Source organism: Rhipicephalus microplus, chromosome 3, assembly GCF_043290135.1.
Source record: "Rhipicephalus microplus isolate Deutch F79 chromosome 3, USDA_Rmic, whole genome shotgun sequence".
Classification (NCBI taxonomy): domain Eukaryota; kingdom Metazoa; phylum Arthropoda; class Arachnida; order Ixodida; family Ixodidae; genus Rhipicephalus; species Rhipicephalus microplus.
This window is the reverse complement of record NC_134702.1, coordinates 70276237-70296144: the sequence shown is the minus strand read 5'-3', so window position 1 is coordinate 70296144 and position 19908 is coordinate 70276237. Positions and strand designations below refer to the sequence as shown.

The following is a 19908-nucleotide window of genomic DNA, read 5'->3' as shown; positions in this document are numbered from 1 at the left end:
TGATCCCGCGACCTGCATGCGGGTCAGCAGCCGAGTACCTTAGCCACTAGACCACCGTATCGTGTAGTGCATGCATACATTCATTTCCTTTTGGTGTGGTCGGGTTTCACCGGCAAAGACTGTTAGCAACGTTCGGCGCAGACCACGTGCCAGTGTTTTCGAAGCTTCGCGATTCCTTGAAATTATTTGGTTAGCCCTTTAATTCCCACAGGAAATATGCGCAGCGTCCTCAACCTAAAATGATTTCACGGCACTTATTGTTCAAACTAGCGCCCATAAAAAAAAAACTTACGTCACTACGCGCACATTTGATACGTATATATTTTATTACTGCCACATTTGATGCAACAGTAATGAGACGTTGAACAGTTGAAAAGAGGAAGCCACACATAGAATTCTTGAAACTGTACAAGATACATGAAAAAATATAAAAGCATTTCACTTTTTTCCGTGTCAACGCACAGGTAATTAAACTGAACAATTCTAGCATAAAAATCGCCTTCAAGGTGCATGACTGCCACTTGAATTTTTTTTTATAGCTATTGCCACTGGCCAGTAGCCAACCTTGTCATAACTAATACCAAGATACTACACTATGGGCTCGTTCCATTGACTTCGCCTTAAGGGGTATAAGCATTTATAACTGGATATTACAAGCAATAGGCCAGGAGAAGCATGAACAAGTCAGGAACTCACCATGCACGCTGCTTGCCTGCCGCACATGTTCATGTTATCAATGAAAGAAACGCCCCCATGGGCAACCCATAGTGCCATCTACCAAGCGTAAGTGGTAGATGCCCGTAGTGCCATCTTCTTCTCCTCAGATTTTCACTAAGAATTTTTGAGGGGACAAATTTTGAACAACACTGATGCAAATATGCAAACGCATGTAACAATGGCTGGCCGAAATATTACCAGTAGTTTTACGATCGATTGCCGATTTGAGAGCTCGTAGGATGATGACTCAAAGTTGGATTGCATTGGCTGGTGATGGCAATAATAATCATAAAATTGATGGTGAAGCTTGACTATATCGAACTTGTGTAAATCGCATTATCCTTTACATCAAACAATCTTCGAACACGACAACGCTTGCCATGCATTGACGTGAACGTTAATGCATGTCAAATTTTGTGGGTATATCAGGCAAAAAGAAAAAGAATGAACATTCGGAACCATGCATGCTCTCTGTTTTTCTTTTTTTTTATTCACCTAGACGTGGTTATCGCTTACAAAAGCTGCTACGTAACCAATATCAATCCAGTTCCTCACCACTCATACAAAAGTTTAGCCTGTTCTCGTTTCCTGGCGTCTGTATTGGTGCAGTGAATCGAGTCTTGTCGGTAGCATTCCTGTCAGCTCTAGAGTTCTTCTATCCCGGTGAGGATTTTTTTCTTTCTTTTTTTTTTTTTTGCTGCGTGTGAAGCTTACGTTGACGCGACAGCTTCGCCCGCAGGTGCCTTGCAGTCAGCCTTGTGATTGCATGCCTCTCGCGACTCCTCGAGTCAATTACATGTTTCTTTTCTTTTTACTTGATCAATAAATAAGTGAACGAATGAATAGTGACGATGACTTAAATTCTACAGTAAAAAAGTAGATAGAAAAAATGACGTTACGGACGTTGAGAGCTATAGTAGATATGCAATAAGCTTCTTTACAAACCGATTCGCACTTGACTATAGTTACATGAAGCACAAAACACAGCAGGAGAGAGAGAATGGCGCAGACATAACATGAGCCCTGCCTGAACGTCTCTCTCTCTCTCAATCTTTCACACTCTGCGCTGCACGTTACTAATTCAGTAAGAACATCCAACGAGAATTTGTCGAGTTTACGAATCACTGAACGACCCCTATCATCACCATTCGTACTACTGCTTAACCGTCGCTTGCTCTCTCCGCAAGACTAGAGTACCATTATATAGCTTTTTTTAAGGTATCACATACGATAGGAACAGTGGAGAGAGAAAGAGCGGAGATTCGTGAAAATTAGATTCTGTTTCAAATACTTGTACGTTAACGTGATCTTAGCGCGTGAAGAAAAGGTGGCGGCGCGGTGGTAAGGCGTTGCACACGAGAGGCGCGGGCGACTCTAGCTTGTCGAGATGAACGGGACAGGCAGGTGGCCTTGGTCTCCCAGGGCGCGCAGGGTGACCCGTCCAGTGGGCGCGATCTTCACCACGGAGATGCTGCAGTTACCGAGACTCATGCGGGACCAGGCTTCGGGGTGAATCTGCAGAGCCCTGCGACAAAGCGTTTGCGTTTTAGAACGAGAGATTAAGAACTTCGAGTACCTTATGTACTCCTCTATCGGAGAGCAGGCGATGCCTCCCGGTACCATGGTAACATAGTACGTAGGTAATACAAGGAAGCTAATGGGGTGCACCAATGCATGTAGTACCTGAGACGACTGGAAGGTGAAAGGCATCTTCTTGTTCCCAGTCGATATACAAAGAATCCCCCCGCCTCCCTCCGAGAAACACTCAGACCTCTTTATAACCACAATGAAATACATATTCGGGTTGCGAGAGAAAACACGGACGAAAGAGAGTACACAGTACTAAAGTGCGCTGTTTTTCGTTTTGTTGAGAGTACTCGGGACGGTCGCAAACTTCAACTGTGAAACGGAAGGACAAAGTGCCCGAATATGAATGGACATCAGCCTAACACGTGCTTATACATCAAAACAAACAAATAAAGAACCATACCGCACGTATAAAAAAACTACACTGAAAGCGCCAAACAAACAGTAGATAGTGGTATAAAATCAACAAAGATCGGCAAGGACATGCGCACTGACGTGCACGACGTGTGTCAGTGTGCATGTCCTGCACTGACACACAAAACGACTGGGTAGTACAATAAAAAAGAGTCAAAGTTTCATTTATTTGGTGTGCACAGAAAGCTAAGGCATGCACCGCGCAATCGGGATGTCAATGAAGATGCTGTAAGTGGCACCAACGAGCTCGCAAGTTTTCCCAGCCATCAGCGGGACTGCATGGCCTAAATGAGGTGCGCGAAAGGTGGACGGCGTGGCGTACGTACCTGCAAATGCAGTATCGGATGACGTTGGCGTGGCAGACGATGATCTCGTGGGAGTCCTGCTTCTGGTCCGGTAGAGCGCGGTGGAAGAACTTCCGGAAGCCAGCCTCTATGCGGTATCCATCGGTCAGGAACTGCAACGAAGACCGATGCGCACCTTCGAGTTCGTTGATCTCGTGCGCTCTCGATTTTACCCGTAAGGTTACGGGATAAACAAGAAAAAAAAAGAGAAAAGGCCGTTTATTCTGAGACACTTGCAGGCGAAAGCTTGCTTCAGACTTGGTTATGGATCGAGTAGTACGACCAGCAGACAGAAGAGTCTTGCAAGCCATTACGAGCGGTGTTGTGAGAGACGCATTAATCTTTGTCGACATGCTCAACCAATCACATATTCCCACGTGAAGTCATGGCATGACGTCACAAACTTCGTAGTGTTTGTCTGTCCAAAACCGTACAAGCCTCGTTCTTTTTCTTTTGCTGCTTCTTTGTTCCTACCAACGTTGGTAAACAGGACACGAAAACAATCTCGAAGTGTAAGTTGGTATACTATACCGATTACACTTCGAGTATGCCTTCATACTGGTCACTATTTAGCTGTATGCACTCAAGCCACTATATATCGAACACGGATATAACAAAATACTGGTTATAACGAAGTAAACGAAAAATAGTCTTACAATAGATAGTGTTAAGAATAACTTTTACAACACATTTTCTGGTATAACGAACTTATTTTCTTGAAGTATTCGACATTTGGTATAATGTGGTTTGAGTGTATAGCGAAGTAGTGACCAGCGGTGATATAGAGGTGGATCAAAACGTCAACACATCCTCGCACACTCGTGGACTGTTGCTCGTAGTGTAATATGGGTATAAGGTATATACGCATACCTTGGCTTGCGGCTTCCAAATTCCATACGGTGGCTCAGGAGGAATGGGTTCTCCTTCCCGGATGAGTTCGCACTGGTAGACCGGTACATGGGGCATGTACTGGTGGATGATGTCGGCCGTCTCGACTGCACGCGTCATGTTCGAGTGAGTGATCTGGCAGAAAGGGATGCCCAGCTGCTGCAGCCGTGCGCCAGTGAGGTTGGCCTGTCTGCGTCCTGCACACATTCGAACACAAACCAGCTGTAAAACAACCTTCTTCGACCCGTCCTTGAACCGCGTTGATCGACAGCGTATACGGATGGGCAAATATTCGGGCGCTTCGAGTATTCGAACGAATATTAAAGAATTCGAATTCACTAGGACACCGAACTTCGACTATTCGAAATTTAGAAGTATTCGAAATGACATTGACCTTGTGTAACCGCTTGGAAAGGTGGTTTCACTGCAGCAATAAACAACCTTGTTCGACCTGTCCTGAACCACGTTATTCGACAGAGTATGAATGGCCAAGTCTTCGGGCGCTTCGAATAATCGAATGATTATTACAGTGTTCGAATTGCATTCGACACCGAACTTACATTATTCGAAATTTCGAAGTATTCTAAACGATATTCACCTTGTGTAACTATCCGAGAAGGTGGTTTCACGTCAGCATATAACTATTATGCAATGAAACACGTTTTCAAACAACAAAAACAAATTACAAATTCGCACTACCGCGTAGTCACAGTGTAGAGAGAGAGAAACGAGAAAAAAGGAAGGCAAGGAGGTTAAACAAATGCTAGTATCCGGTATGCTACACTGGGGTTGGGGAATAGGGGGTTGAAAGAGAAAGGGAGAGTTAAAAAATAAATAAGAGAATGTTACAAGCTGCCACTCTAGCGTCGCCAGCGCGATGTCGGCGACGGGAATGACAGCAGGTTGGTTCGTTCCGTACGCAAGCAGAGACAGTGAAGAGATCAGAGACGTGAGAAAACAAAACAACTTTACTGTAGTGATATTGCCGCAACACCGGATCTAATACAACACTTCAATACAACTAACAAAATACATCGACACTTGGTACAACTAAAGAAATATATAACAGAAACAATAAATCAGCTTACGAGAGAGAACTATTACAAACTACACAAACTAACTAAAATAGAACGACGGAGGAGAAAGTTCGAAGATATAAACAGGTGAAGGCACACGTGTGATGACCGGCAGCGTTGTGTCCCCGACGATCGGATGCGAGAAGTCGAAGAGAGTTCTGGCACGACTGCGATGTCGGCGGTGTTGCAACGCTGGTGGCTCCGGGAGGTTAGTGCTTGCAGGTGACTTCGAGCAGGTTGAGCTAACTCGAGGCGAAGTCCCGATGTCTACGTTGCAGACGTTAATATCGCGTCACAACTAGACGAACGGCTAAGTTTAGGTGGCCAGCCGATACAGAGCCACACTAAAAACTTCTAGAAGAGATGCTTGTTGATCTGTTTCTACACCATCTTGGTCAGCGACTAGTCTGCCTAGCAGGGCAAAATCCTGCGCTTAAATCCCCCTCGTGTCTCCTCGCTCTCTTCCTTGGGGACAAGAGACCTCTACCTGGGTCCAATCATGCGCGTTTAATTGAGGGGAAACTCCGCCCCAAAAATATTTTGACCCCACCCCTTTTAATAGGGAGAGGGCCCGCACTAGCGAGAGTGACAACCTGTCGGGTTGTTGTCATACGGCTTGGCCACCAGAGCGTTTCCCACGCTTTTCTCCGTGGGAACGGTCAACCACTTAGCTCTCAGCCGGGCGTCTTGTAGTCTAATCCTTGTACGGGGTATACCGCGGCCTTCTACGACCTTGCAGACGTCGCCACGGTTACAAAAGGATTAACTGTCGGCGGCGGCGTTCTAAGGAGAGCACCCCATTTTGCACTTATCGGTTCCCTTTCATGTGCCGCCGTTTCTCACGGTCAGTCGGGGAGTACGGCGCCCGTTAATTGCCGTGACGCGGTGTCGCCAAAAATAGCCGTCCGAGACAGAGAAAAACACCGACACACACGCACACACAAAATCAGTCCACTCAGAGGCGTTCCGACAGGCCAGTAGTTCGTAAGAAGCCCAGTAGCGCTTGCACGGCTTTCTTCTGTGACGATGAGTCATGACGATGGCGCAGTATACTTTCTTCTGACAGCGGCTGGTCATCTAACCTGTTTAGTTTATTAGAAAGGTGTTGTCTTTCCAGGTTGTATTTCGGGCAGTCACACAGGATATGTCGAATTGTTTCTTCATCTCCGCAGTGTGCACAGTCGGCGGTGTCGGCCATACCTATGCGGAACGCGTACGCACGGGTGAACGCGACTCCCAACCATAGTCTGAACAGAGCAGTAGCGTCGCCTCGTCGAATTTTTGTTGGAAGCTGCATGCTTAACGTTGGATCAAGGGATCGTAATCTTGCATGCGTAAAGAGAGGCTCATTCCAAAGAGCCATGGAGCGTTGGCGAGCAAGAATGCCGAGCCTCCTAGCAGCGTCCGTCCTTGAGAGAGGTATTGACTGGTCGTTGTCTTCTGTATGGGATGAACGGGCAGCTTGATCAGCTCGTTCGTTACCGATAATTCCACAGTGGCTTGGCAACCACTGAAATATAACGTGGTGTCCTTTATCTGTTATATGGTGTAGCATTTCTGCTGTTTCAAATACCAACTGCTCGTGTGGTGTAAATTTTCATGGAAGGGAACACGGCGACGCGTGGCCTGCGCGCTCCGGCGGCTGCTGGCAGCGCGTTGAAGCGGAAGCGAGAGCAACCACAGTCTCTTTTCGCGTCATCTCGCGACGAGCAAAACATGTCAGTGCTGATGTGGAACTGCTGGCAAGGTTGCGACCCCCTCCCCTTTAAGGTGATTACGCGAGAGCCGGTAATCGCCTTGAAGGGGGAGGGGTTGCAATCTAGCCGTTCTATATCAGCAACGAATCGTTGTTTTGCTCACCACAAAATGACGCGTAAAGAGAATGTGGTTGCTCTCGCTTCCGCTTGAACGCGCTGCCAGCAGCCGCCGGAGCGCGCAGGCCACGCGTCGCCGTGTTCCCTTCCATGAAAATTGAGACTGTACATATTGCCTGCACATCGATTCATTTTTATTTTATCCTCTTTTAGTGAAAAGCGCGTCAAGAGGACTACATGCGCTAAGCGTGCTGAATTTTAGAACTCGATACCCTTTACTGCGGGTAACTTGGACCCTGTCACTATTCAAATCCAACCTTTATGAAAGTAGACTTCGAATCCCACCAAATCAAATACCACCTTCTATTCGAATCCCACCACTATTCAAAAAGCTGCCTCCAAGCCGAGTGGATGCTGTGCATGGAGGCAGCTGTCCAGCTGCTGTACCAGTTGTCACGTGATCATAGAGGGCGGGGGCGAGCTGGGCTTACGTAAAGGGCGCGGAATTTTTCAAAGCATTGGAGTTTAGAGACAATGAAGGCAAAACATACCTTAAACGAGTAGAGGTAATCCGGAGGAAGCTCGCTGATTGGTGGCAACAATCAAGGCGCGAGCGGAATTCAATCTTCTAACCCATAGTGGTAGTACTTAAGTTTACGGCTTGGTGACGTGCGCCGTCGCCCGATCTAAAGGGCACAGCCGGATACATCCATCCATCCTACGCCCCGCGACGTCGCTACAAGCACCTCTGTATGTCAACGGCATCTACCGGGTGTTCTGGGATCTACCCCCGTATACAAACACGGAATAGGTCTGTATAAAATCACGAGATCCACCGGCTTCGCTGCGTTCTGGCCTTGCGTAATCTAGCAGAAACTTGCGCATTTTAATTTTGTTTTTTTTTCTGTTTCACGGTGGTAAAAAAACACGACTTACAGCAGCGTTGCGGTACGAACAACTTACCAAGCGCTGTGAGCTTGCGTTCGCTGTCCTCGGGCTCGTACAGGTTGAAATCTCCGTGACGAATGAGGTAGAGATAGCGCGTTGCGGTAGACTTCGCCGTCTGTACGTCTTCCAAGAAACGACGCCTCTCTTCTTCAGACGAATCCAGCGGAGGCCTCGTACCGCTCTGAGGCTCCATTCTGGGCAAAAAACGCACAAAGATCGCCACCATGAGACGCCTCCTGTAAAACGTGAAAGTATATTTTTATTCGACTTCACACTTGGTAATGCATTTAAAGGCACCTAAACAACCCAGAGGTGGTGATGCTGAAGGTGTGGGAGCGGGATGGCTAGCATTCCATAATGTTATAGCTGAATCGCAAAAAAGGTGGACGGCGCACAAAAGAGACAACGAGGATAAGCGCTTGTCCTCATTGTCCCCTTTGTCCACTGTCTTCCCTTTTTGCGCTTTGGGTGTAATAAATTGGTGCTAAAGTTGGGCACGAGACCTCGACAAACACGCAGCAGCGAGAATTTTTCGAAACAGTGCTGAGTTACACGTTCTTGGTAATTCAAAAGCGGTCCCAGTCCACTTCGTCCTTTTCTTGGGGTCTTCGGTTGAGCTTTGGTAGAGACCAAGAAAACAGGTATACATACATATGCAAAAAACGAATGCCTCCTAGGTCAAGATGCATGCGTCATGGCATCGTGAAGACAAGATGAAGTGATGAAGTGCTCAATTGACGCCACTGATCTCTCGGAGAAGGTCACGGCCGTTGTTAAATGTAGCTATTTTCTCCTCAAGTTTATTCTAGTTACGTTGTAAAAAACCAACGGCATGTTGAACGGACAAGCCACTTTTTTTAGGCTGTGTGTCACATTGTGCATGTACGGGACCACAGCTGGCCTCCACCAGGAACTTAGCGGGAACTCTTGAGTCGACATGCTTCATGTTCTTGAGAAGTGTCTCAGCAACAGACCCGATGACCGACCCAGGGAAACCAGCACAAGCCTCTCTAATTTCAGATCATAATGATCTGAAATTCATAATGATCATAATGATCTGACCGCCGCCGGTCAGGGCGAGACCGGCGGCGGTCTCGCCCTGACCGCCGCCGAGTCCCAAGGGATTCCGGCCGATGGTTAAGGGGATGATTGGGGGCAGAGGCCGAAGCCTCCTCCCCCGTCATTCTAGACGGGTGCAATAAACGTTATTTCTCTCTCTCTCACCAACCTAACTGTTTTCATGCGCGTGCGTCTACCTTTTTGATGTTAAAATCGGTATGCAAGGCACAAAGGTTACCCGTCCGTGAAATAGTCTAAATCGATGAGACAGGAGCGCCAGAACACACAGCCTAGTGAGCAGAAGCAGCAAAATGGCGTCGGGCAGCGTGTTGTTTGAAAGGTTATTTGCAACAACCCATAGTGCACCACACCTATAGGGAGTTTTCATTGAAAAGATGGTGCATAGAAGGAACACACTTAAGTGCAACTATATGTGTTCCACGGTGAACGTCTGATATTCCCGCTATCCCCGGCGGCTGATACCAGTGACACTGATAAGTTGAAATAAGAGCTCCGCGGCGCACCACTTGGACAACCGGCCCCGACCTGACGATTATGGACGGTATATTACATATTTATGCACACACTTAACTCTCCAGGCGGCTTCAGCGAGTACTGTCTGCGTCAAATGAAACCCGAACAGTGGCAAGCATTCACGATGGTATATAGGACTGGCTCGCTGGATTCGGTGCTGACTGGTTGTGCCCTCGTGATCTCCGACGATAGTGCAGCTCTGGCCGACTGTCCTGACGCCGGTCCCCGACGACGACGACGACAGCGTAGCTCTGGCCGACTGGATTAGCCCTACGCCATCTCCTGTTGCCAACAAGCGCTCTCGCCAGTGGTGCCCTGTCCTCGGAACTCCTGCGACCGTGTTCACTTTTCCTATCTTAACTTCCGTCGCTCCCAGTCCCTGCGCCTCTCTCTCTTTCTATATATATATATATATATATTGTTACGGGGAGAAGGCGTCTGAAAAATGCCTTTACTTTCGGTAAACAGGCAGGCATACAATATGGAGCCCGGTCTGCACGCGCTCGCGCTAAACATCGTCCTCTTTTCTAGAATGTTCATTTGTGGCGCCCCGTAGCATCACCCCCGGCGGCGAAGGCACCGTCTCGGTGCTTGGTTGGTCTGAGTTAAATCGTTTCAGCCGAGTGACGTGAACAATGTCAGAACACGATCGCGCGCTGGTGGCGTTAAGAGGTTCAATTTCATATGTCACGTCGGTGACTTGGCGCACCACACGGTACGGACCCGAGTACGGTGAAGTCAGCTTTTCGCACAGGCCAACTCGCCGCGACGGCGTCCAGAGAAGGACTGTGTCACCTTGACTGAAGTGGACATCACGATGGCACGCGTTGTAGACCTGTCGTTGTCGTTCCTGCGAATCGCTCAGACGCCGGCGAGCAATCTCACGTGCCTCTAGAGCTCTAGAAATCACATCGCGGGCATATTCAGACGTGTGGCCAACGGCAGGAAGGAGCGTGTCGAAAGGCAACGTAGGTTCTCGTCCGTACAGGAGGAAAAATGGCGAGAAACCTGCAGTGTCATGCCGAGACGTATTATAGGCAAAAGTTACAAATGGAAGGGCGAAGTCCCAGTCACGATGGTCGGAAGAAACGTACATGGCGAGCATGTCCGTGATGGTTCTATTTAGCCGCTCCGTGAGCCCGTTGGTTTGAGGATGATACGCTGTTGTGAACTTGTGCTTTGTAGCGCAAGAGTGCAATATGTCTTGGATAACTTGTGATAAAAAGTAGCGACCCCGATCGGTAAGCAGTTGCCGAGGAGCGCCGTGGTGTAATATGACGTCTTCTAGAAGAAAGTCAGCGACGTCGGTCGCACAACTGGTAGGAAGGGCCCGTGTGATTGCATACCGAGTGGTGTAATCCGTGGCGACTGCTATCCACTTGTTTCCGCTCGCCGATAAAGGAAACGGTCCTAGTAAGTCAACACCTACCCTATAAAATGGTTCGGATGGGATCTGAATGGGTTGAAGGCGTCCCGCTTTAAGGGTTGCTGGTTTTTTGCGGTGTTGACAGGATTTGCATGAGGCGACGTAACGGCAGACGGATCGGTAAATACCGGGCCAAAAGAAGCGACGTCGAACGCGGTCATAAGTTCTTGAAACTCCCAGGTGACCAGCTGTCGGAATATCATGCAACTGTGCAAGGACAGTCTGACGCATATGTTGTGGTATGACCAACAGCAGCTCAGGTCCGTCAGGATGCATGCTGTAGCGATATAAGACGCCATCTTGGAGCAGGAACATACGGAGAGAAGGAGGAGTTGTGGGACCACTAAGCCGAAGGATTATATCTCTGAGGTGAGGATCACGGCGTTGCTGATCTCCGATGTTGCTAAAAGCGGAAAGTGCCAAAACGCAAGTAGACTCATCGCTCTCAGAAAGGTCTGCTGGGTCTACTGGATGACGCGACAAGCAATCAGCATCCTCATGGTGGCGACCTGATTTGTAGACAACCGTGTAGGAATATTCCTGTAGCCGTAGAGCCCACCGGCCGAGACGTCCACTAGGATCTTTTAAGGACGACAACCAGCATAAGGCGTGGTGATCAGTGACAACCATGAACGGGCGTCCATACAAATAAGGCCGAAATTTAGCCACTGCCCAGACGAGTGCGAGGCATTCGCGTTCTGTGATGGAGTAATTTCGCTCTGCTGGCGATAAAAGACGGCTAGCGTATGCAATAACGCGCTCGCAGCCATGCTGTCGTTGTGCCAAAACGGCTCCGATGCCGTGGCCGCTGGCGTCGGTACGCACTTCCGTTGGAGCGCATATATCAAAGTGGCCGAGAATCGGTGGCGTCGTAAGTCTACTCGTCAGTTCAACGAATGCTCTGGTTTGTTCAGGTCCCCACACAAAAGTCACATTTTTTTTAGTAGTTCCGTGAGTGGTCGTGCGACGTCAGCAAAATTCCGCACAAATCTACGAAAGTAAGAACAAAGGCCCACAAAGCTTCGAACATCGTTCGCAGAGGTCGACACAGGGAAATCTTTGACGGCTCGGATTTTCTCAGGATCGGGACGAACACCAGAAGAATCGATAAGGTGTCCAAGGACAGTAAGCTGCCGGCGGCCGAAGTGACATTTCGACGAGTTTAGTTGGAGCCCTGCTTTGCGGAAAACCGAAAGAATTATTGAGAGACGCTCGAGGTGTGTTTCGAAAGTTGGCGAAAAAACAATGACGTCATCAAGGTAGCATAAGCAGATTGACCACTTGAAACCGTGAAGAAGAGCGTCCATCATTCGTTCGAATGTAGCCGGGGCATTGCATAAACCGAACGGCATTACTTTGAACTGATAGAGCCCGTCGGGAGTTATAAATGCCGTCTTTTCACGGTCCAGGTCATCAACTGATATCTGCCAGTATCCGGAACGAAGGTCGATGGAAGAGAAATAATTTGCGCCACTAAGGCAGTCAAGAGCGTCGTCTATCCGCGGCAGAGGATACACGTCTTTTTTCGTAACCTTGTTAAGATTTCTGTAGTCGACACAGAAGCGCCAGCTGTTATCCTTCTTTCTCACAAGCACAACGGGCGAAGCCCAAGGACTTGAAGAAGGTTCAATGATGTCTCGGGCAAGCATCTTGTCGACTTCTTGCTGGATCACGTGGCGCTCGGTGGAGGAAACTCGATAGGGTCGCCGGTGTACTGGATTTGCATCACCGGTGTTTATCCTATGTTTTACGACGGTCGTTTGACCTAGGGGTCGGTCGCAGAGATCAAATACGTCTTCATACGACGCAAGAAGGCCACGAAGCGCAGACACATGCTCGGCCGGGAGATCAGAGGCAATCATTCCAGTTATGCAGTCTAATGTACTGCGCGACTGAATACTTGTAGATGGCGGTGTATCCTCTGTTAAGGCCGATATGTGGAAATCGCCGGCCGTGGCAAGGGTTGCAAGGGATATGCCTCGTGGCAGCACTTCAGAGCAAAGTCCAAAATTCACAATAGGGAGACATGCCACGTTGTTCTTCATTGTGATGATGGTGTGAGGGAACGCAACATTGAGCGAACAGAGTAGTGTAGGATTAGGTGAAATGACATAATCGCCGTCAGCCACAGGTGGATCAGAAGAGACGTCGATATACGTCACAGCTCGACAAGATAGGCGAACAAAGTCGGCGGAGCATAGCTTTGGCGGCGCAGGATCAGGAGGGTCAACGGCGTGTGGTAGGACGAGCTGAACAACACCAGCAGAACAGTCAATTAGGGCGGAATGTTCCGACAGAAAATCGAGTCCCAATATGATGTCATGTGGGCAGTGGTCCAGTACGTAAAACAGAACAGTGGTGTGACGTCCAGCAACAGTGACACGGGCGGCACACATCCCGGTGACCGCTGGTGTTGCACCATCAGCTACTCGGACAAGAGTGATCGGAGCAGGAGTGAGCACTTTCTTGAGTCGAGCACAAAGGCTGGAGTTCATGACTGAGATGTGAGCGCCGGTGTCAATGAGTGCTGCCACAGAAGTACCGTCAACATTTACTTTAATCAAGTTGTTGTGTCCGGGTATCGTGTGTAGAGGAATTTTGGGTCGGGTCGTCGAAGCAGGCTCACCTCTAGGAGCTGCGCCCGTCAGTTTTCCGAGGACTGGTGGTAGGAGGGCGAGGGGGAGCGACGTCGGTTAGTTGAGCGGGACATGCGTCCAGAGGGCGACGGAGAGCGGCTTGGTTGGGCGGGCCTGGATGGCGAAGCATCATCTTGTGCCGTGTAGATCGGCATCCGAGAGCCAGCAAGTGGGCGTCGGGTGTTGGCATAATGCGACCATGGCTGCCAACCCCAGGAAGTGCGGCAATGACGTGAAATATGGCCCACTCGTCCACAGTTGAAGCAGATCGGTCTGTCGTCGGAAGTTCGCCATTCTGCCGGGTTCCGGTAACGTGGGCGGTTGTTCGGTCCGCGGGACATATTAGGTGTACTGGGCAGTCGGTAGTCAGGTCGGTTAACGGGGCATAGCGTCTGAAGTCCGGCGTTGGCTAGTTCCTGGCGTACGACACTCTTGATTAAGGAAATCGTGGCGCGAGAGTCGTCAGGGGCCTGGACTTGGTCAGACAGAGGAGATGCTGCTTCGATTTCGTGGCGCACGATGCGCACGATATTGTCGGATGCAGCATGGGCTTGTGCCAAACAGGCGTCCTCGCAGGTTGATGTTGCAGCCGTGTTGGGAAGACGCGAAAAGTGCGGAGTGATGCGGCGACTTTTCGCGTCTTCGAAGCGTCGGCATTCATTAATAACGTCCTCTACGGTCGATGAGTTTCGATATACGAGGAGATTGAAAGCGTCATCGGCGATTCCTTTGAGGATGTGCGCGACTTTTTCAGATTCCGGCATCTTGTCATCAACCTTCCGGCAGAGGGCGAGCACATGCTGTATGTATGTGACGTACGACTCGGTGCCGGACTGGAGTCGGGACGCTAGTTCTTTCTGCGCAGCACGACGACGCCCGATGGGCTTGCCGAAGAGATCGATGAGTTTTTGCTTACAGATGTCCCAACTCGTGATATCTTCCTCGTGGTTGGAAAACCAAAGTTTAGCTGTACCATCAAGGTACAAAATAATATTGGCCAACATGAGCGTCGGATCCCAGTTGTAAAGAGCGCTCACCCTTTCGTACAGCTGAAGCCATTCCTCCACGTCAGTACTGTCACTGCCCGAAAATGTGCCTGGGTCACGCGGTTGAGTCAGGACGATGGTGCGGTTAGTTGCAGCTGGATGCGGTGCTGTTGGTGGCTGCGTAGTTGGACGAAGCACGCTTGGGGTAGTCTCCGAAGAATCCTCGTGTTCGTCTTGATCAGGCATCGCACAGGCAGCCAAGGAACGTCCGCTGCGTAGAATCGTCGTGGTGTTGACTGTGGGAAGACCCGCACTCTTCACCAAAATGTTACGGGGAGAAGGCGTCTGAAAAATGCCTTTACTTTCGGTAAACAGGCAGGCATACAATATGGAGCCCGGTCTGCACGAGCTCGCGCTAAACATCGTCCTCTTTTCTAGAATGTTCATTTGTGGCGCCCCGTAGCAATATATATATATATATATATATATATATATATATATATATATATATATATATATATATATATATATATATATATATATATATATATATATATATATATATATATATATATATATATATATATATATATATATATATATATATATATATATATATATATAATAAGGGAAAGAAGTGTATACCTAAGGGCTCGTTTTTCCGTGTTTTTAACACAATAATAATGAGATATAACAGACAGTAATGCCAAGGAATGTACAGGGGAAGTTATTAACATTAATGGAATGTAAATAAGAAGAAAGAAAAGTGGATGAAAAATTTACCAACTGTAAGCAGGAATCGAACCTACGACCTTCGAATTACGCGTTCGATATATATATATATATATATATATATATATATATATATATATATATATATATATATATATATATATATATATATATATATATATATATATATATATATATATATATATATATATATATATATATATATATATCATATCCTTTTAATCCCTCCTTACCCCCATCCCTTCTGAGCTACTGTTGAGGTGTCGCACCAGATGCAGACAGTTACGGGGCTCACTTTTTTCTTCTTTTCCCTTTTATAATCACATAAAAATATAGCGCGCGTCCGGGCGTCCAGCTATCACTGTTCACAGGCACTCGCATCCTGTTCGGCAGCTCTGCGCATACACACCTGTCTGTCAATGGCGATAAGCGGACGGCGCACACCACATCATCGCCAAGTCTTGCCGCTGTTCGGGTTTCATCCGGATGCAGATGGTACGTACAGCCAGCCACCATATCAGTGGTCGTTCAGCGATACGGCGTACGACAGTTTTACGTCACGCCTCCTGTATCAAAAAATACTCTTTTCTGCGCGATCCTGCCGAGCAGTGGCGTTGGACTGTTTTAGAAGGAGCATTTCGTACCGTGCATTCAAGTGGCCTACTCGGTACATCTTGAAAGGCCGGTTTTCCGAGTGACGAGGGACGACAAGAACACAAGACAGACACACAGGACACATGGGCGCTACTCACAATAATACTGTCACGGGAGTGAGAATATCCAAAACAAACAAGAAAAAGTATTACAGAATGTATACGGGGCGTCCTTCAGTCAAGGTGATTGGTTGATTGCCCCTTTTATTCTGGCGCAACCCACCATGGCAAACCGGACATGAAACGAGTGGTACCTTGCTAAATGAAAGGATTTGTTTATTATCTCAAAATGTCAAGCAATAAGTAGTTTTGAAATCATTAGTAAGATTATGTTACATTTGTTAAAAAACAAATAATTTTGTAGAATATGCTTGACTTTGATAACCTTAGAGATCAAATCATGTTGATAAATAAAAAAAAGTCAATGGAGCGGAACACCAACAACAGCGCGAGCCCTATCACAGTCATCGTCTTCATCGCCTCTATGAAGTATTCCTTCATGTTTGTCGCGACTTGTAAAAATAAGCCTAAATGTTTGACGTATGAAACAAATGTATACATTGCACAGCACGTCACAAAACGTGTGATTTTGCCACTTTGGGCTACCGTAGTACAAGATAAGCCCGAGCTTTAAAAAATAATAATATTAATAATGAAAGTGGAGGGGGGATGCGAACAGAATTCCCCACTGGTTCAAACAGAGTAAAAGAAGACTTAATAACACATTTGTCAAAATCAATGAGCTTAACTTCCGGGCTATACCAGACTTACCGGTCCCAGTTGAAGTCCCACTGCGAGGAGGGCTGGAGGTCGGCCGTCCAAAAGGAGCGCACCTGGTTCCTCTTGGCTTTCTCGCGGTACACCATGAGACCAGCCACGCTGCCGCAGAGCATGCCCGCTGCTTTGGCGATGTTTTCCACCATCTCGGCCTCTCGCACGCGCGCGCAGGCGGGTCGAGACAGCTTGCCGACGACCAAGTCGCCACCAAGGGTCGCGGCTCTCTGCTGGTGCTGCGGACGTCTCGCGACGACACGACGGCTAGAAGCGTCAATTCTTCTTCTTTCTGCAGTTGACAGATTTGCAGACATGTTCCTGCTCAAGAACGAGCTCGCACATTTTTTTTTTTTTTTCAAACAGATGTCCTCGTCCCCATCAAAGAACCAGGCTTCTTGTCAACGAAGGCTCCCCGAGTGCTGCCATAATCCTCTCTAACGTGTTAGCACGCTTGACCCCCCCCCCCCCCCCCCCGAAAATGTACTGCAGAGGCTGTGCCAGCCCCTAACAGCAGCCCAGTGAGGCTACCATCCTCTCCACAGCCTTTCTTTTTGTTCGTTGCCCCCTTTTTTTTCTATCCACTCGGCAGGTGCCTTCAGGGAGTATCATCGCAGTAATTTTTCGGACAGCTCTTGCAATGCTCGTACAACTGCGGAGTGCAGGTATGCGCGAGCACCTTCTTAGAACGGCATTCCGTGAACTAGAGCTTTCTCTCGCAGGAAAAACACGTTTCGGCGAACCGTTCATGAACTTTTGGCGAAAATCTGCAAAACAACTTTCGTTATTTTTTGTTTGTTATTGTTGTTGATTGAACCAAGCACTCCCAATTCACACTGCCTCCCTCCGTCTTGCTTACGTTCGTGCGCAGGCTGAGAGGTAAGAGTGGTGTGTGCACACTTTTTTAAGCATTTGTGGTATTTCCACACCTTCACTGGAATCGAGGGTGAGCGAGAAAAGCAGTACATGTACGAACGAGGGTGCTTGCTGCCGGACTGCTGTTGACTGCTGTTCGTGTTGAAGATGACTGTGCCACTGCTTACTCAATCCTTTTCTCTTCTTTCCACTTTTCTCCCATTTCCGGCCCTTCCCCGCAGGCACTGCGCCGTGCTCCCTACCGGGCTGCAGAAATTAGGTGTTTTTTACCTCTTCTAACCACCACCACCACCACGGCCACTGGACGAAAAAGCGCACTTTTTTATCCAGCGGCCGTGGCTTGACTAAAAAAAAAAGAGAGAGAGATAGATAGAGAAAAGAAGTAAAATGGTATCGTTGTTTTTTTTTTCAAACCATTCATTTCAGAAACCCATGTTGAAATAGCTGATTTATGGATCCCTTTAACGCTTCTTTTTATTAATTTTTTATTCTTTTACGGGACCGTCTCACTTGCAGCTCGAACTGTGGAACATGCTGTATAGAGGCCCGTGTGCTCAGATTTGGGTGCACGTTAATGTACCCCAGACGGTCCGAATTTTCGGAGCCCTCCACAACAGCGTCTCTCGTAATCATATGGAGGTTTTGTAGGACATTAAACCTCACATATCAAGCAATCACTCACTTTCAGCTGCCAGGTTGCTTCCTAGACATGATACACAAAAAAAATGCACCGCCAATGCTCCAGCCTTTACACTCCCTCGTACATAGACGCTGCGCCATGCTCCCCAACGGGCTGCAGAAATTAGGCGTCTTTTCTTTCCTCTAATCACAATCACCACCACCAACACCCTCGCACAGCCCAATGTAGCGGCGTGATTTTCTCTCCTGTGAAAAGGTCTGTATTATCTCTGTGCGTGTATGAATGAACAGCAACTGGCTTTAACAAGAACAACGGCATCACGCACACCGCATCAGTGCATTTTTTGTGATACGCATGTCGTGATAACGGCGGCTACATATTATCAACACTTCTCTGCCGTAATGCGGAAACTTACGTGGTAGAAACACCGCACGTCTTCCGCGACTACCACGTGTTTCATCCTGAACGCCGTTTTCTTTTAAACCCGAGAAGGTGAACGATCGAGTGAGTCGGAGCAAACTTGTCATGTTCATTTAGGGCACACACAGGAACCGAGATGGCGTTAATAGATAACGTGGATCATACCCAACGCTAAAAAACGTGTCCCTTATTGAGATGGGATAACCTCTTTTTTTATCTTGAACATTTTGAAAAGATAACAGCAGCAGGATCCATTATCAAATGTTCATGAACAAAAAATACAAGAGGAAGGTTACTAAAACGAATGAGAAATCGCAGTAACTGAAAAAAAAATGATGAAAGTAGTGTCCTATTCGGATAGACCAAAGTCGGTATTATTAAATAATTGGAATTTTGATCTCTTTGAAATAAACTTTGAAAAGAATTGCGAACAAAATTTCGCTAAGCAGATAAACATTTTACTGACTTAACTGGTACGTGCGTCCACTGCTAAGCGAACTTCGCGAAATAGAATCTGCGGATTGTACATTACTTGCTGGGAAGTTGTAGTCACGTAGATGAAGGACATAATAGCAGAGAAACAAAAAAAAAAAAAGACACTCACGTGCAATTTTCAAGGCCACGGCTTTCAGCTGCGGTAAGGATGACATCGCACGCGCGATGCTTCAACTGAGTGGGCTAAACGCTGATCAAACACAACACGACACCGTCCTCGCAAACAGTCGAACTACACTATCTGCAGAGTTCAGGCAAAAAAAAAAACCGGGGGAGGGGGTGAGTGACGTCATCGTCACGTGTTCGCGTTTGGGAGGAAAGGGAAAGGCAGAATAGGCACGAGAAGAATGAGACGGTCGGGGTACCAGAAAAAAAAAAAAAAACTCACGACGGCCATGGTTCGTCGAAAATTATCGCCAAAGATGGCCTTTCAAGCTTTGAGACGTCATGGCGATAGGGAAATGACAACACTAATGCCCCGTTTTTTTTTTGTATACTGACTCATAGGCTGTTAAGGCTCGAGCAGTAGAATTGGTGACCATTGTATGATGAGAGCATATGTCAATTTCGTTAACTATACCAAGCTCGACAATATTTCTTGGTGGAGCAGGGATGTGCATGGTGCGCACAGCGATAACAAGTAACAGGAGAAAAAAAATCTTTTGCGATAGCCATAGTCGTTGTATGAATGTTCTCTCGTTATGTGTACCGTCTTTATATGCAGCCTTTTCAGAGTTGTTTTGTTTGACATTACAGAAGCTAACCTATTTTTTTATTTTTGTATCTATTACAATGTTTTCGATAACACATTTGAGAACTATATTGTTCGAACGCATCTATATTGTTTTTGGTTGCAATTAAGCAATGGTTG

At 47.5% G+C, this 19908-nt stretch overlaps 1 protein-coding gene across 1 annotated transcript; it reads right to left on the bottom strand.

The window, feature by feature from the left end:
- Window positions 1–322: 322 nt before the first annotated feature.
- Window positions 323–19267, bottom strand: LOC119161058 (serine/threonine-protein phosphatase PGAM5, mitochondrial). The gene is made up of 6 exons (XM_075889772.1): window positions 19147–19267; window positions 16607–16898; window positions 7804–7982; window positions 3933–4147; window positions 3045–3175; window positions 323–2242 (listed from the first exon to the last, which is right to left on the bottom strand). The coding sequence occupies exons 1-6, from the start codon at window positions 19190–19192 to the stop codon at window positions 2092–2094; spliced, it is 1014 nt and encodes a 337-aa protein (XP_075745887.1). The 5' UTR covers window positions 19193–19267; the 3' UTR covers window positions 323–2091.
- Window positions 19268–19908: the final 641 nt, after the last annotated feature.

Bases quoted from the DNA above. Each gene is read 5' to 3' on its own strand.
- LOC119161058 (XM_075889772.1), bottom strand. From the start codon at position 19,192: ATGTCATCCTTACCGCAGCTGAAAGCCGTGGCCTTGAAAATTGCAC. The intron at 16,899-19,146 runs GTGAGTGTCTTT...TGTCAACTGCAG, and splicing joins CGTGGCCTTGAAAATTGCAC to AAAGAAGAAGAATTGACGCT. The intron at 3,176-3,932 runs GTATGCGTATAT...TCTTCGTTGCAG, and splicing joins TTTGGAAGCCGCAAGCCAAG to TTCCTGACCGATGGATACCG.